At 41.0% G+C, this 19079-nt stretch overlaps 1 protein-coding gene across 2 annotated transcripts in view; it reads left to right on the top strand.

Moving 5' to 3' along the window:
* The window catches only part of LOC144603599 (ATP-dependent translocase ABCB1-like), an 83707-nt gene that overhangs the window by 30458 nt on the left and 34170 nt on the right, over positions 1-19079 (top strand). For both annotated transcript variants that reach the window (XM_078417064.1, XM_078417073.1), the window contains exons 7-15: positions 1525-1696; positions 4801-4925; positions 6555-6726; positions 8841-8954; positions 12262-12372; positions 13162-13287; positions 14321-14524; positions 17945-18115; positions 18664-18825. In XM_078417064.1, the coding sequence (XP_078273190.1) occupies positions 1525-1696; positions 4801-4925; positions 6555-6726; positions 8841-8954; positions 12262-12372; positions 13162-13287; positions 14321-14524; positions 17945-18115; positions 18664-18825 (1357 nt within the window). The remainder of the gene's footprint in view (positions 1-1524; positions 1697-4800; positions 4926-6554; positions 6727-8840; positions 8955-12261; positions 12373-13161; positions 13288-14320; positions 14525-17944; positions 18116-18663; positions 18826-19079) is intronic.

The following is a 19079-nucleotide window of genomic DNA, read 5'->3' as shown; positions in this document are numbered from 1 at the left end:
TTTTTCATTGAGGTTATTTGGCCACTGTAAATTATTTTATTGTGACATGTACCGAGATACAGCAAAACATTTTGTATTGCATGCTATCCAGGCAAATCATGTCATGCGTGATTACAATCAAACAATACATGAGTATCACAGGTAGTGCAAAAACAGAAAAACATCAAAGTACAGAATATAATGTTACAGCTACAGAGAAAGTGCAGTTTTTTTGGAAAGCTCAAGGACCACAATGAGGTAGATTGGGAGATTGGAAATAAATCCTTAGCTGTGAGATCCATTCAAGAGTCTAATAAGAGTGGGGGAAGAAGCTGTTCTTAAATCTGGTGCTGTACTTGCAAAGCTTTATATCCTCTGTCTGATGGGAGAGGAAGAAGAGGGAATGACGAGGGTGTAAGTGGTCCTTGATTATGTAGATTACTCTCCCAAGGCAGCGTGAAGTGTAAATGAAATCAGTTAAGGGGAAGACTGGCTTTAATCATAACCTTCTTCCATGTGGCATGGAATGATGAAATAAAACTTGGGTCCTGACCTTTATACACAGCTTTAAGCACATAATACTGTGTTCCACACTCATTTTGGTATTAAACCGATTCTTGTTCATGATATTTGGTTCCTCTGCATTAGGCAGCATCTGTCAGCTGTGGCCCCACAAGGGTGTCAGGGGTTGAGGAGAGAAGGCAGGAGAATGGGTTTGAGAGGGAGATAGATCAGCCTTGGCAAAGTAGATTTAATCTCTCTGACACTTTGTTCTGAGTTTAGTCATCTTATTAAGCCGAATGGCTTAATTGTACTCCTAGAACTTATGAACTTATAACCCACGTGAAGCCAAATCAGTCTGTAACATATTTTACAAAGCTAATGTCCTAATACCAACCACATGGAATCATAAATAATTTAAATTGTTAGAGCACCAAGGAGGCCATATATATATATGTATATATATATGTATATATATATATATTGAGCTGAATGGGTGATCCAATTAGTCTTTTCTTGCCTGTTATTGTTCAAATGCTTGTACTTCAATGCTGGCATTATGACAATAGATGCTCAAACAAGTTAGCAGAATCTGGTTTTAATATATTTTGGCAGCTACCATAGGGCCATTGTTTTTAGCTCTACGAGTGCAACCAGGAAACAGGAGGGATTGACTGCATGGGATGGAACACTGTTCTTTCACCATTCCACACCTGCTAATTCGTATTGTCTCCAAAATTTCATGCAATCAAGAGGATCTTGATGTTGCCAGATATTTAATAAACACCTAACAGTAAATGTTTCTATGCTACATGAAACATTTTTGAATGAAGCTTACAAAAATACATAACAATTTATTGAAACCTGGGAATATATCAAGCATCTACCTGGTTGATAGACCCACTGTGATGGGCCTAGAAGACATCAAACTCCAGTGATGAAAGAGGAATGAAAACGCTGAAGACTTGAAGAGTAAATAACGTGTCATTGCATACTGCTGTTTACCAGATTACATTCTTTGATTGTGTTCTATCTGTTTTTCAGTGATATTTCAAAAATATATGATGGTATTGGTGATAAAATAGGCATTCTCATACAGTCACTGACCTCCTTTATAGCTGGGTTTGTGATTGGCTTTATAAAAGGATGGAAGTTGGCATTGGTGATTCTGGCTGTGAGTCCCATTCTGGGAATCTGTGCTGCAATCTGGGCTAAGGTCAGTATACTTGACTCATTGATTTAATTCAAACTCAATCTTGCATATTTAGAATTTGTTGAGTGAAATTAAATTTCATTACATAAAATATTGTATTTTTTCACAATTTCTATCCGTTTCTCTTCTCCAATTTTTCAAAATTTCTCAATATTTCCAAGATGGGCAGGAAGCCATTCTTGGGACTCCGGAAAAAACTCTGAGCAGTCAATATCAGATTTCTCTAGTCACCAACCGAACCAGAGGCTTGATCGATGCATCGGTTTCAGAAAGATAACCACAAAGCAAAGGATTCTTGTGCTGCACCTGATATTCACCATTTATTTGTGTCAGGCAGCTGACATGTGGAAACTTGTTACCAAATACATAAATCAATAATTTAAGTCATTAAGGACTTTTCAAAAGGACACAAAGTGCTGGAGTAACTCAACGGATGAGGCAGCATCTCTGGAGAACGGATAGGTGGTGTTTCAGAACGTCTGAAGAAGGGTCCTGACCCGAAACGTCCATGTTCTCCAGAGATGCTGCCTGACCTGCTGAGTTACTCCAGCACTTTGTATCTTTTTTGTGTACACCAGCATCTGCTGTTCTTTGTTTCTATGAGAATTTCTCCATGGCTTGAATTATTAATTTATGTACATGGTGTTTCGGATTGGTCAAGGCTATGTCCTCTGGTCCTTGATTCACCTACTCTGGGCAAGAGACTCTGGGCATCTACCCAATCTATTCCTCTCATGATCTTACACACCTCCATAAGAGCTGGAAGATTATTAATATTTGGCTTGTTGAGTTGGGTATATTGTCATAAGTATATGTATAATAAGGTACAGGTACAATGAAAAGCTTGTGGAAAATTACGTTTGCCAATCTTCCTGAAAAATATCTTGTATTTTTTGCCCTAGATTAAAGGTAATTTTTAGATGCAATTTATTGTTGGAAGCATTGGTTTTGTAACTGCCTGTTTGCATTGTGTATCCAATATATTGAACCATGTCGACGCATAGACTCAAAATGCTGGAGTAACTCAGTGGGCCAAGCAGCATCTCTGGAGAAAATGGATAGGTGACATTTCGAGTAGGGACCCTTCAGACTTTGAAGACTTTGACTTCTGAATCCGAAGGAGGGTCTCGACAATGAAATTATTCATATCATACGGCAGCACATTGCTGATTTGCTGCTTATAATGAGGGTTGCTTTCAGAACACATTGTGACCCTTTGCAAACCTATCCACCCACGAATTTAGGAATATTTTGTAAGATTTTTTGCTAATTCAATTCTTTTAATATTTTAACCTGAAGTTGTGATGTTCAGAATCAGCAGTCAAATTAAATGTGATTATTTTTGCGACTGAAGCTTCACCTATCCGTTTTCTCCAGAAATACTTCCACTAATGGGAGAGTCTCGGACCAGTCATAGCCTCAGAATTAAAGGATGTTGCTTTAGGAAGGAGATGAGGAGGAATTTCTTTAGTCAGAGGGTTGTGAATCTGCGGAGTTTATTGCCACAGAAGGCTGTGGAGGCCAAATAAATTGATATTTTTAAGGCAAAGATCGATAGATTCTTGATGAGTACAGGTGTCACCGATTATGAGGAGAAGGCAGGAGAATGGGGTTAGGAGAGAGAGGTGATGATTGAAAGGCGGAGTAGAGTTGATGGGCCAAATGGCCTAATTCTGCTCCTATCACTTATGCTGCCTGACCCGCTGAGTAACTCCAGCACACTGTTTCTATCTTTGGTATAAACCAGCATCTGCAGTTCCTTCTTACTACGTGTCCACGCATGTTTATTATATAGAGGATTGTGGACACGAGGTTAATGATGTCATGGCCTATACCTCCTGTGACATCTGTATACTCCATGCGCAAGGTTAGAACGATAAAGGTTAGATCATATGCCAAAAATTGCCTCCTCTTAGTCTTACATGATATTGTCTAATCAGTTTATATGGTTTCATTTATCTTTATCTTTGGCACGACTGGACTTTGAATCGGGTTAAGAAGGAAATTGCTCTATCAATAAAGCCACATTTGGCAAAGATTCCAATTCTTTTGAAATTTTTGATTGCAAGAAGAATCACATTTAACTTGAATGCTGATACTGAGCTTCACAACTTAAGGTTAAAAATATTTAAATAATTAAATAAGCAGAAAAATACAAAACATTCTGAAATTCATGGGTGAATAGGTTTTGCAAAGGGTCACAATGTGTTTTTAAATCAGCCTCAATTGTAGGCAGCAAATTATCAATGTGTTGCCATATGATATGAATGATTTCATTGTCAGCCTGGGCAATCAGAACAATCAGAACATCCTCTCCACATTTACTGTACCAAAGGTCTTTAGGATCATTAATGTTACAATAAAGTTGATCCTCTTATAGTCTCTTACAGTCTGAAGAAGGGTCTCGACCCGAAACGTCACCCATTCCTTCTCTCCCGAGATGCTGCCTGACCTGCTGAGTTACTCCAGCATTTTGTGAATAAATATGATCCTCTTATAAACCTGATTCGAGCCGAACATTGTCAATTTTTATATTTTATTTTGTATTAATATTGATAAATCAAATCCTCCCATCCCAAAGTCAGTTAGGTTTTACACATCTTAGAGACCTGCTTAACGGATGAAGTTGAAAGCAATTTGGGGCAACTGTTCTTTTATCAGAGGCCTGACAAAATATGCAAGGAGTGGATGATATGCTTGTGTGAAAGTTGAAAGGGACATATGAGCAAAAAGAAACTGCAGTTGCTAGAAATTTGAAACCCAAACAGAAATGTGGAAAGAAATTCAGTAGGCTAGGGATCATCTGGAAAGAGAAACAGTCAACATTTCTCTTTGACTGTTGACTGTTGTCAGTTTTGGTTGCTACACACTGACATACTGATTATTTTTCCCAGCATTTGCTGTTTTTCTTTGAAGTGAGAACATTTCCCTTTCCCCCTGATTCTTCGGTGTGGTTAAGTTGTTATCAAGAGGACAGCAGCTCCTGCTGGGATGAGCTTCAGACTATCCAATGACATTTCTTGTGTTCTTCTATTTGGACAACTAAGGAAATAATTGTATCAATAAATGTGAATCTTAACTGTTTACCTTTTTTTGCACTGATTCAGATACTGACCTCGTTCACAAAACAAGAGCAAAATGCCTATGCAAAGGCTGGAGCTGTGGCAGAGGAGGCACTGTCAGCCATCAGAACTGTGGTAGCTTTTGGGGGACAAAAGAAAGAAGTTGATAGGTTAGAATTTATGTTCACTTTCTCCAGTGCTGATATTGGGGGTCTGTTGGCAATAAAGTTGTGAATTAAAGATGGGATTTATAGGGGCTGAAGACCATGTTTCTTGCCTGAGGGGTAACTATTTTCACACATGGTGGGGTGGGTGTATGGAACAAGCTGCCAGAGGAGGTAGTAGAGGCAGGCACTATCCCAACGTTTAAGAAACAATTAGACAGCCCCATGGACAGGACAGCTTTAGAGGGGTATTGGCCAAACACAGGCAGGTGGGACTAATGTAGCTGGGACATGTTGGCCGGTGAGGGCAAGTTGGGCCGACTGGACTGTTTCCACACTGCATCACTCTATGCCTCTATGACTGTCTTGCATTATTGGAAATGCAAACCATTTTCATGTGGAATTGTTATCCACCACATAGTGTTTACATTGGCGGTCAGGTTGAGTTTATGGTGCTGCATTGTTTTGTGGCATGGTCTGAAATCTCCCAATCCAACTCAGTTGGCAAAGCTTCCCATCCAAAACCATGATTCCTATTCACCTCTCACACCCATCACTGTCATAGAGTCATATAGTATGGAAACTGGCCCTTCAGGCCAATTTGCCCCCTCCATCCAACATGTCCCATCTAAACTAGTCCTACCTGCCTGCGTTTAGCCCATATCCCTCTAAACCTTTCCTATCCATGTACCTGCCTAAATGTTTCTTAAACGTTGTGACTGTACCTGCCTCAAATACACCTTCTGGCAGCTCCTTCCATACACTCACCACCTTTGTGTAAAAAAAAAAGTTACCCCTCAGGTTCTTGATCTTTCCCTCCCTCATCTTAAACCTAGGTCCTCTGGTACTCGATTGCACCCAGTCTAAGCAAGAGACTCTGTGCGTTAACCCGATCTATTCCTCTCATGATTTTACACACCTCTATAAGATCACCCCCTCATCCTCCTGCACTCCAAGGAATGGAGTCCCAGCCTGTTCAACCACTCTCTATAGCTCAGGCCCTCGAGTCCTGGCAACATCCACGTAAATCTTCTCTGCACCCTTTCCAGCTTGACAACATCCTTCCCATAATTGGGCATTCCTTAATGCCCAAAACTGAACACGATACTCTAAATGTGGCCTCACCAACATCCTCTATAACTGGATCTTCCATACTCAATACTCTGACTGACGAAGGCCAGAAAATACCACGCACATCTTGTAGTTCTGATCCTCACCCCACATGTTTATAGTTCCAAGATGTCCGATCGCTCACTGCAAGTGCACCCCTTTACCATTTATCCCACTTTCCAACAGCAGTGAATGCCTTCAGCATTTGCAAATAAATAAATACAGGGAGCACATGTAAATAAACTGATATAAAAGCCCTGCGCCAATTGACCGCATAATTCCCTTCAAACTCAATCAAATTCATTTTTACCATTATTTAATGCCAATTAAATCAATGAAAAAGTCCTGTAGAATTAGATCTAGAAATATTTTATTAAATTCCTAATGTGTGTGCTGGAATATCAGTGTATGTGATTAATTGTTTTTAAGGATATCTGTTTTTTTCTATCTCTTGAAATCAGCATTGTTAACATGAAGCTAAATGCTGCAGTGGTGATTATCTAATATGTTCACCATTTTATTCAGGTACCTAAAAAATTTAATTGAAGGCAAAAAGCTTGGAATTAAAAAGGCCATCAGCAGCAATGTAGCAATAGGTTTCACCTTCTTAATAATCTATGGATCCTATGCTTTGGCCTTCTGGTATGGAAGTACTCTTATTTTGGATGAGGACTATACAATTGGAACAGTGCTCACAGTAAGTGACCTTTTGCATTAAGCATACACATATATAAATGTTCCTAGAAGTTGTTGGGATTATTCCTGATCTTTGTTTCTATTCCAGTCCCTTTTAAATGTCATAGTTTAATGCAATGTCTGGCCTTATTTAAACTGCATTAAACAAGAAGTGCATCAGAAATATCTAAATGGTATTGATTGCTCCACCATTCAATCAGATCAAGGCTAGTCTTTTATCTCAGTGCCATTTTGCTGCACTAACCCCATATCTCTTGATTCCCTTAATGCGCAAAAAAAGTATTGGTCTCAGTCTTGAATATACTCAGTATTGTGGATATAGAATTCCAAAGATTCATTGTGCTCCAAGCAAAGAAATTTCTTCCCATTGCTTTCCTGAATGTTTGATTGCTTAGCTTGAGACCTTGACTCGTGGTTCTTGAATCTTTGCAAAGGCAAACACCATACCGGCATCTATCCTGTCAAGCCTTGTAAGAAATTTGCCTTTCATTCTACTAAAGGATGAGGGGGGGATCTTATTGAAACATATAAGATAATTAGGGGATTGGACACATTAGAGGCAGGAAACATGTTCCCAATGTTGGGGGAGTCCAGAACAAGGGGTCACAGTTTAAGAATAAGGGGTAGGCCATTTAGAACGGAGATGAGGAAGAACTTTTTCAGTCAGAGAGTGGTGAAGGTGTGGAATTCTCTGCCTCAGAAGGCAGTGGAGGCCAGTTCGTTGGATGCTTTCAAGAGAGAGCTGGATAGAGCTCTTAAGGATAGCGGAGTGAGGGGGTATGGGGAGAAGGCAGGAACGGGGTACTGATTGAGAGTGATCAGCCATGATCGCATTGAATGGCGGTGCTGGCTCGAAGGGCTGAATGGCCTACTCCTGCACCTATTGTCTATTGTCTATTGTCTATTAAAACCTGGACAGTGTGAACAGTGTGTGGTCACATTAAGGGAAAGTAAACCAAGGGAGAGCAGCTGATGTTGTTTACGCCTCTTCACTGTGGTGCAGTATTTAAACATGAATTAAGCCTTAAGATCAACTTCTATACAGATCATCCATGGTGAGTCAGAGTGTCGTAGAACTGTACAGCATAGAAACAGTCCCTTCGGCCCAACTCATCTAGGCTGACTAAAGTTGCTTCATCAAGCTAGTCCCATTTGGTCCTGACCCATATCCCTCCGAAACATTCCTATCCATATATCTAGGTGACTTTTAACTGTGGATGACATTGCATTCAGCACCTACCCGAGGCACAGACCGAGAAACAACATTCCACCATCACTCCCTTCCATCAATCCAATTAGCTAGTTCTTCCTGGATTCCATGCGATATAACCTTCAAGTAAAATGGATATGTCCACAAATTTCTCATTCTTTACATTTAGTGGAAATAAAATTGTGAGGACCATGAGTCAGAGATCCAATCACCACCTGAAATGTCCTACTGTCTATACTTACCACAGAAATTCCTCTTCCAGAATTTAATTTGAAGACTTTTAAGCTTTCAATGAGTTATACCAATTACAGTAATGGTGTTCTCAGTGCAAATAAATCAATTATCCGTATTATCTAATGAGGCATTGGTAATGGATTGTACTGTGTGTGCTGGTCTGAATTACAGTAAGATAATGTTTGGAATTTGGTACTTCCAACAAGCTACTCAGGAAACGAAGTATTAAACAGCAGTAGCTTACATTGGGAATTAGGTTCTGTGAAACTGCTGGTCTTGGTTTAGTTTTCCTGAGAGTCCATGCAACTTTAGAATTTCTCCAGAATATTTAGTTGACTCTGAAGACTCTGAAGAAGGCTCCCGACCCAAAATGTCACCTAATCATGTCCACCAGCGATGCTGCCTGACCCACTGAGTTACTCCAGCACTTTATGTCCTTTTGTACAAACCAGCATCTACAGTTCCTTGTTTCTATCATTGGGTGAGATGTCAGACCTAATTTCAGGTTGGCCTTGAGCTTTACACCTTTTGGGAAATAAACTAATTTTGGATGCTCATTTGACGGAGTAATATATTATGATGACTTTTTTAGTTGGAGAATAAGCAAATAACAATTCTTGCTTTTTTGGTCAGAGTAACCTAGTTTATTTCTATGTCTTCAATTTTTTCAGGTATTCTTCGCAGTCTTAATTGGTGCATTTTCCATTGGTCAAACATCACCGCACATTGAAGCATTTGCCAGTGCAAGAGGAGCAGCGCATGTGATCTATCACATCATGGAACAGGTAACCGGGTCAATTTATCAGAGCATGTGCTCAATGTTCGTCGATACTTGGATTGGAGAGCTGGAGGAAATAGATGCTTTACCTTTTGATCACCAAGTAGATCTTGAAATGGACAAACCGATAAGCAAAGGAATACTATTGGGCATTAAACTTGCCCACGGTTGGGGTTTTTTTCTGGCCAACAATAGCGAATGTATACATTGTTTGTTAATTTTGTCGAAAGTACGATATATGTCATAGGCATCATTGAGTATGCCCACAACCCTGCATTTTTTTGCAATCTTGGGCAGAGGTGCTGCCAAACTAAAGGGCCTGTCCCACTTAGGCGATTTTTTTAGGCGACTGCCCGCGACTGTCAAAGTCGTAGCAGATCACCGAAATTTTCTTTTACCTGACGACAATGACCACGACAATGCCGAGTCAGGTCGAGATTACACCGTCTTCGGAAACATCGTGAAATTTCCAGGCTGTCAATGCTTTTTCGACGTCCTAATTTTCGCTGAAATCACTGACAAGTCAGTAAGTACGAGAGTTTTCATATATAACATCTTGCCCGGGTTACTTGAAAACCAAGCTTCAGGGTAACAAGGCATAAACTGGATTGATTTCCAGTTTATTAATAGCAGTATTAAGAAATTTAATTTTAAAAGTGGTTAAATGGATTTTTGTGCGGACTGTGGGCATTCTTTGCAAATGTATGGGAGATGCATATCTGGTTTCTGGGTTGCATATCTGGGTTGGGAGCCTACTTTAAATGTAATCGCTGATGGCCATAAACATCGCAAAAATTCCCACGCTTACATGACCGTCAAACTGTCACCTCCAATCTACCTGTCAAATGTCCTGACAGTAAATAAATTGGTTAAACACAAGTATTTTATGGTATCTTCAAATGACTTTACTTAATTTAATATTATGTGCTTCTAAATGCATCTAAGAGAACCTAGCAAACCTGGTACAGCATGCGACAGTGCTCACAACAAGCAACGATACCTGGCGACAAGCCAGCTGTCACCGAGTATCATATCATATCATATAATAATAATAATAATAATAATAGTATTCATTTATTGTCATTGCAACGAGTACAACGAAATTAAAAAATAGCCAATCCTGACGGTGCGTACAAACATATATGCAATAAATGCAAAAACAAATAAATACATAAATACAATTAAATACAATTATATTAAGTACAAGATTTTTTAACGGTGTTGCCTAGTGCAAAGGTAGTGTTCAGTTCTCGTATGGCCCTGGGGTAAAAACTGTTTTTAAGTCTGTTTGTTCGGGATTTGATCGACCTGAAACGTCGACCAGAGGGCAGATGAACAAACAGACGGTGGCCGGGGTGGGATGGATCTTTTATTATTTTGCCTGCCGGAAACAGGCCTTTTCGGCCCACCAAGTCCGTGCCGCCCAGCGATCCCCGTACATTAACACTATCCTACACCCACTAGGGACAATTTTTACATTTACCCAGCCAATTAACCTACATACCTGTACGTCTTTGGAGTGCGGGAGGAAACTGAAGATCTCGGAGAAAACCCACGCAGGTCACGGGGAGAACGTACAAACTCCTTACAGTGCAGCACCCGTAGTCAGGATCGAACCTGAGTCTCCGGCGCTGCATTCGCTGTAAAGCAGCAACTCTACCGCTGCGCTACCGTGCCGCCCTATGAGTAGTTTCATACCGGTTGATTTCTCAGCGATGTGCTGAGATCCACTACGATTCTTTAAAGACTCCTCACGATCATGCCCACGAAACCCCGGCGAACTGTCGGCGACAGCCTAGTTGCCGGAAGTCGCCTTAAAATCGCCTAAGTGGGACAGGCTCTTTAGCTATGATGCATCCCAATAGGATGTTTTTTTATGGTGGAAGTTGATGAGAGTCATTGGAGACATGCGGAACCTCCTTAGTCTTCTGAGAGTTCTGAGGAAAGAGGATTTGTTTTTTTTTGTCTGTAGCTTCAATGTGGTTAGTTCAGATCAAATTGTTGGTGATATTTGCATCTAGGAACTTGAACCTACCAGCCATTGGCACTATTAGTGCTGCTTAGGGTCTATACCTGGAATTTAGAAGGATGAGGGGGGATCTTATTGAAACATATAAGATAATTAGGGGATTGGACACATTAGAGGCAGATAACATGTTCCCAATGTTGGGGGAGTCCAGAACAAGGGGCCACAGTTTGAGAATAAGGGGTAGGCCATTTAGAACGGAGATGAGGAAGAACTTTTTCAGTCAGAGGGTGGTGAAGGTGTGGAATTCTCTGCCTCAGAAGGCAGTGGAGGCCAGTTCGTTGGATGCTTTCAAGAGAGAGCTGGATAGAGCTCTTAAGGATAGCGGAGTGAGGGGGTATGGGGAGAAGGCAGGAACGGGGTACTGATTGAGAGTGATCAGCCATGATCGCATTGAATGGCGGTGCTGGCTCGAAGGGCTGAATGGCCTACTCCTGCACCTATTGTCTATTGTCTATTGTCTATTGTCTATACAACACCTCATTTCTTGCAGTCAATAACTAGCTCTTTTGTCCTGCTGACATCAAGGGAGGGGTTCACAATTATTCTCAAATATCCCAATTATTGATATACATGCAAATACACTTAAGAGCATGTTTGATGTGTTAAATTACAACATAAGTTCAAGGTACACCACGAGATCAAGGTAGATTCCTTGATCTCAGTCACAATAGTGCAAAATAACTTAGCTGGTGTCTGATGTCTGGTTTGATGTAGGATAATTAACATGATTCCATGGTCTTACTTTCGACTGATGTACACACGAAAATATCATGGTCATGTCAGTTTACAAACCACATTTCTCGAGTCACCTGTGCTGTATTTGTTTACAAAGCTGTCCTTTTAATTTTAGATGACTGCTTGCAGTTAACATTAGAATAGGGTTTTTTTCCCCAAAGACTGGTTCTCGTTTGAATTAATGCCTGCTATACCCACAGAATTCCTTCACTCCTGAGTATTCTACCAGGTTTGATAGATTTTTGGACACTGTATATATTGGACGATGTGGCGTACAGGCAAAGAATGAACTTGAGGCCACCTTTTTTAAGCACATGCCAAGAAAAAATCCATATTTTTGTCAAAACCATTGACCTCCCTTCCCACTCTCACGTTCGTTGGCTAAATATCTGTTTTTCTTGTGTGAAACTTCTTTGGTCACACTTCCACTTTCCCATGCACCAGACATCTGCAACTCCTAACCACATGTACAGCTGCAATTGGAAATTTATATACTGCATTAATAGATATGATTATGTATAATTTTGCTGATATTTCTATCATAATTCAGGAACCATCGATTGATAGTTTTTCGGAAAGTGGACACAGACTCAGTCAAATTAAAGGAGATGTGGAATTTTCAAACGTGCATTTCAATTATCCATCACGACCTGATGTTAAGGTAGGAATCGAGTCATTCAGATAATAAGATTACAGACACAAGTGCTGGAGTAACTCAGCGTGTCAGGCAGCATCTCTGGAGATAAAGGATGGGTGATGTTTCAGGTCGGGATCCTTCTTCATACCTTTCTTCTGAAGAAGGGTCCCGACCCGAAACATCATCGACACTTTATTGCCAGAGATGCTGCCTGATCCACTGAGTTACTCCAGCACTTTGTGTCTATCTTGGGGGTGTAAACTAGCATCTGCAGTTCTTTGTTTCTACATAAAATTGCAGACTCTGTTCCTCCAATAATAAGATAAATTTGAACCTATTATATCTAAGATCTGCATTTACATTCGGTCATATTTACCTCTCTGAAAAACTTCAAGGCAGTTTATATTTTTGTGGAAGTATGATAATGTCTACGGATATTAAGTAATCCTTTATGATTAAGGTTAGATCATTCTACCTATCATAAGATTTAAAGATTAATGTTAACTCTTCATTGCAATTAAAGGTTAGTGCATCATCCAATGATTAAACTCAATAAGTAGTTTATAATGCACACGAAGGAAAATTACTTCAAAATTGGGAGAAGACACAATTGATAGGCTTCTTTAGCATAAGCTTAAATTAAATTCAATTTATGATAATGACATTGGTTTTAACCAACTACCTTTTAAAAGCATAAAATGAGAAATTTGCATGCCCCTAACTTTCAGAATAGAAGTAAAACATAATGACACAAAGCACTACATATTAAAGCCAAACCCAAATATCTTTTCCATATCTGTTATTTTGAGGTAGATATTGAAGGGTCTGAACTTGAAGATACAAAATGGCCAAACAGTTGCACTGGTTGGCAACAGTGGCTGTGGAAAAAGCACCACCATTCAGCTTCTGCAGAGATTATACGATCCTGAAGATGGAATGGTAAGGCATTTACCAATGTTTGTCATGCTGTCAAAATATCATTGCAAAACATCATGTATTTTGGGGCAATAACGCTGAGAGAGGTGGGGTGGAGGGAGATTCCATGTATTAAAGTATTCTTGAGTGAATTAAATTCTTATGCATGCTGAGGAATTTTTAAAAAGCAGTAATTATCCATTTGAACCAAGGAGTTCATTTTTACAACTTCTTTGAGGCAGTTTATTGTAGTTTATAACTGAGGACACTGAAGCTTTAATTATTGGACAAGTATAACTTTAATATATAGAAACTCCAATGTATTTGCTTCACATATATCCATAAAGTTCAGGCATTCTCCATGCAAGTTGGTAGCGTGGAATTGGTGCATTGCCTGAATGAATTGCTGCTACATTTAGGAAAAGAGTTGAAGATTATTGAAGCTTGAGGGAATGATTCAGCACAAAGGAACGTGGAAGATAATAACTGCTAGAGAATAAACAATGACTTGATTGTGCTCAATCCTACCTGGCATTTGCACAGAGACATAGAGGTTTACAGCATGAAAACAGGTTATTTTGCCCAACTTGTCCATGTCAGAGTTAGTCCCATTAGCCTGCATTTAGCCAATATCCCTTAAACTCTACCTATCTATAAATATGTCTAAATATGTTTTGAAGATCATAATTCCATCCGCTTCTATCGCTTCCTCTGCTAAATCATTCCAGATACAGACGAACCTGAGTGGAAAAAGTTGCCCGCTGATTCCCACTTAAATCTCGCCCCTCTCACTTTAAGCTAAGGCCCTCTAGTATTAGAATCCTCTACTCGTTGGAAAAGACTGTGAGCATTCACATTATCCACATTGATCATTGTTTGGTATCTGAGAAGTAACAGTTAGGAATCCTGCTTATTCTTTCTTTTGGTTCATCTATTATTTCGTTTTTAACAAATTTTTCTCCCCCAGGTTATTCATTTCATGGTAATGGCTTTGCTTACAGAATTTTCCAAATCCCTGGTGTCCATAATTATTGATTTGCTGTATCATCTCCAATAGATAATGCTCGATGGACATGATATTCGGTCCTTGAATGTTAGGCATCTCAGAGAATTTATTGGAGTCGTGAGCCAGGAGCCCAACCTCTTTGCCACCACAATAGCTGACAACATTCGCTATGGCTGTGAAGATGTCAGCATGACTGACATTGAAGAGGCTACCAAGGAAGCTAATGCCTATGAATTCATTATGAAATTGCCAGATGTAAGTAATGATCTTAACGAAAAAGACACAAAGCGCTGGAGTAACTCAGCAAGTCAGGTAGTATGTCAGTAGAACATGGATAATTGGCGTGTCTGGTTTGGACCCTTCTTTATTTACCCAGTCTGAAGAAGGTAAAAGCTTCTTTAGATATGTTAAGAGAAAAAGAGTAGCAAAGTCAAATGAGGGTCCCTTGAAGGCAGACACGGGTGAAATTATTATGGGTAACAAGGAAATGGCAGAAGAGTTGAACAGGTACTTCGTATCTGTCTTCACTAAGGAAGACACAAACAATCCCCAGATGTGCTAGAGGACAGGATCTAGGGGGGTAGAGGAACTGAAAGAAATTTTCATTAGGTGAGAAATAGTATTGGGTAGAATAATGGGACTGAAGGATGATAAATCCCCTGGGCCTGATGGTCTGCATCCCAGGGTCCTCAGGGAGGTGGCTCTAGAAATAGTGGACGCATTGGTGATCATTTTCCAATGTTCAATAGATTCAGGATCAATTCCTGTGGATTGGAGGATAGCTAATGTTATCCCACTTTTCAAGAAAGGAGCAATAGAGAAAATGGGGAATTACAGACCAGTTAGCCTGACTTCGGTGGTGGGAAAGATGCTGGAGTCAATTATTAAAGAGGTAATAACAGTGCATTTGGATAGCAGTAAAAGGATAAGTCCAAGTCCAAGAAGGATGAGAGGGGATCTTATCGAAACGTATAAGTTTATTAAGGGGTTGGACACTTTGGAGGCAGGAAACATGTTCCCAATGTTGGGGGAGTCCAGAACCAGGGGCCACAGTTTAAGAATAAGGGGTAGGCCATTTAGAACGGAGATGAGGAAAAACTTTTTCAGTCAGAGAGTTGTGAATCTGTGGAATTCTCTGCCTCAGAAGGCAGTGGAGGCCAATTCTCTGAATGCATTCAAGAGAGAGCTAGATAGAGCTCTTAATGATAGCGGAGTCAGGGGGTACGGGGAGAGGCAGGAACAGGGTACTGATTGAGAATGATCAGCCATGATCACATTGAATGGTGGTGCTGGCTCGAAGGGCCAAATGGCCTACTCCTGCACCTATTGTCTATTGTCTATTGTTTATTGTCTAAGTCAGCATGGATTTATGAAAGGGATATCATGCTTGACTAATCTTCTGGAATTGTTTGAGGATGTGACAAGTAAAATGGATGAAGGGGAGCCAGTGGATGTAGTGTATGTAGACTTTCAGAAAGCCCTTGATAATGTTCCGCACGGGAGATTGGTGACTAAAATTAGAGCACATGGTATTGGGGGTGGGGTGTTGACATGGATAGAAAATTGCTTGGAAGACAGGAAGCAAAGAGTAGGAGTAAATGGGTCCTTTTCAGAATGGCAGGCAGTGGCGAGTGGAGTGCCGCAAGGCTCGGTGTTGGGGCCGCAACTGTTTACCATATATATTAATGATTTGGAAGATGAAATTAGAAGCAACACTAGCAAGTTTGCGGATGATACAAAGCTGGGTGGCAGTGTAAACGGTGAAGAGGATGTTAGGAGGTTGCTGGGTGACCTGGACAGGTTGTGTGAGTGGGTAGATGCGTGGCAGATGCAGTATAATATAGATAAATGTGAGGTTATCCACTTTGGTGGTAAAAACAAGGAGGCAGATTATTATCTCAATGGTGTTGGGTTAGGTAAGGGGGAGGTGCAGCGAGTCCTGGGTGTCCTTGTACAACAGTCACTGAAAGTTGGCGTGCAGGTACAGCAGGCAATGAAGAAAGCTAATGGCATGTTGGCCTTCATAATAAGAGGATTTCAGTATAAGAGTAAAGAGGTTCTTCTGCAGTTGTACAGGGGCCTGGTAAGACCACATCTGGAGTATTGTGTACAGTTTTGGTCTCCTAATTTGAGGAAGGGCATCCTTGTAATTGAGGCAGTGCAGCGTAGGTTCACGAGATTGATCCCTGGGATGAAGGGACTGTCATATGAGGAAAGATTGAACAGACTAGGCTTGTATCCACTTGAGTTTAGAAGGATGAGAGGGGATCTTATAGAAACATATAAAATTATAAAAGGACTGGACAAGCTAGTCCAGAACCAGGGGCCATAGTCTTAGAATAAAGGGGAGGCCATTTAAAACTGAGGTGAGAAGAAACCTTTTTCACCCAGAGAGTTGTGAATTTGTGAAATTCTCTGCCAAAGATGGCAGTGGAGGCCAAATCACTGGATGGATTTAAGAGAGAGTTAGATAGAGCTCTAGGGACTAGTGGAATCAAGGGATATGGGGAGAAGGCAGGCACGGGTTATTGATTGTGGACGATCAGCCATGATCAGAATGAATGATGGTGCTGGCTCGAAGGGCCGAATGGCCTCCTCCTGCACCTATTTTCTATGTTTCTATGTCTATGTTTCCATGTTTCTAAGAGTCCCGACCTGAAATGTCACCTATCCATGTTCTCCAGAGAGACTGTCTGACCTGCTGAGCTTTGTACTCCAGAACTTTGAATCTTTTTTTAGTAAAGCAGCATTTGTAATTCCTTGTTTGTACGTAATGATATTCCCTGCTCTGGGTTGCCATTGTAGTTTCTGCACCTCAAGAGGTTGATTTATATAAAGATACTTTGGTGAAAACAGTCACTCACAGGGACTGCTCTATAAAATAGCATCTTAAATAGATGGATCTGCTGGTCGAGATCTATTGATTCCACACCGCTGCATGTAGTATAACTGTTGTTAGATGTATGTAAAAATAAAATATTCATTTATGACTTCTGTTATAAATTCCTACCTACCATTAAAATTGTCTCCTCAGATGAAGCAAAGCTACCTATTCTAGGCCTGACCTATCCTTCAGGAGATGAAGATCTCCTCTAAATGATGCTTTTCTTCCTACGTTCCAATTATATTTTCTTTTCTATCTGATTTAGTTTACTGCAGAGATACCTGCCCTTCGGCCCACTGAATTTGCCCCGACCAGTGATCACCACGTACACTAACACTATCCTACACACTCGGAACAATTTATAATTATTTTACCAATGTCAATTAACCTACACACCTCTATGTTTTTGGAGTGTGGGAGGAAACCGGAGCACCCGGAGAAAACCCACACGGTCATAGGGAGAACGTACAAACTCCGTACGGACAGCAACTGCAGTCGGGATTGAACCCGGGTCTCTGGCGCTGTAAGGCAGCAGCTCTACCACTGCACCACTGTGCCACCCCCATGCCACTGTGGCTGAGGAAATGTGTCTTTGCCTCCAATGCTTTTAGTGCATTCAAACACCTTTCCAATGTGAATATGCAATAGTTGGGCTGATCACCATGAAAGGTGGAAGCCTTCAGGTAGCTGTTAGGTTCATGTGGGTTGTTAAAAGCTGATATATTACATTTTGTTTATTAAAAAATCCATTGTTAACCTACTAAGAGCTCTAACCCTGCGTTTTGCTGCAGAAATTCAATACATTAGTTGGAGACAGAGGCACTCAGCTCAGCGGAGGCCAGAAGCAAAGAATTGCCATTGCACGTGCACTGGTTCGCAATCCCAAAATCCTGCTGCTGGATGAAGCAACGTCTGCATTAGACGCTGAGAGTGAAGCTACAGTCCAGGTTGCACTAGACAAGGTACTGATGGTCTCTCCACACTGGCATTGTGAGCTTGGTTGTGTTGCTGGAGGCTTGTTACAAAATAGTAAGTGTGGTTCACGTTTTCACTGTGAAAACAAAGTCATCTCTCCCTTCACCACCATCACTCTGCACAACCAATGCGCCACCTCACACCTGCTTTGCATCACGCTGGCGCCACACCACAGGGTTTCAGTCTCTGTGCCGCCTCTCGCACCACCCCACACTGCCAATGCCACAACTTCACACCATTGCTCTGCGTCACCATCCCGAGCTACCGCCCTACACCCCCATAACTTCCTTGCACAGACAGCACCCCATCACCACCCACACCACCACCATCCAGCACCAGCAATATCCCGGGCCACAACTGCCCAACACCAGTACCCTACTATCCTCTGACACAGAGCAAGAAAAATAGTTCATTGAACCAAAGAATTTAAGAAGCTGATACACAAGAGTGTAGTTTTTAGGATTAAGAAAAAGAACACTGATATTCAGTTGGAAGCATCTCACAAACTTATGATATGTCCTATATTCTCTCAAAGGTACGAAAAGGGCGCACTACAATAATAATTGCTCATCGCCTGTCAACTGTTCAAAACGCAGACATCATTGCAGGATTGGAAGACGGTGTAATTGCAGAGCTGGGAACCCATGCACAACTGATGGAAACAAAGGGGATCTATTACAACTTGGTCACCACACAGGTACTACTGATGAAGAAATAATCAGTTTCATCTTAGGTAACTATTCACTTTAGGGGGCGGCAGTGTGACGCAGCAGTAGAGTTGCTGCCTTACAGCGCCAGAGATCCGGGTTTGATCCTGACTCCAGGTGCTGTCTGTACGGAGTTTGTATATTCTTCCCGTGACCATAAGGGTTTTCTCCGGGAGCTCCTGTTTCCTCCCACACTCCAAAGACGTACAGGTTTGTAGGTTGATTGGTTTTGGTAGAGTTATAA

The sequence above is a fragment of the Rhinoraja longicauda genome, chromosome 2, assembly GCF_053455715.1.
Source record: "Rhinoraja longicauda isolate Sanriku21f chromosome 2, sRhiLon1.1, whole genome shotgun sequence".
Taxonomy (NCBI): domain Eukaryota; kingdom Metazoa; phylum Chordata; class Chondrichthyes; order Rajiformes; family Arhynchobatidae; genus Rhinoraja; species Rhinoraja longicauda.
The sequence above is the reverse complement of the archived record's forward strand: the minus strand, read 5'-3'. Positions and strand labels throughout refer to the sequence as shown.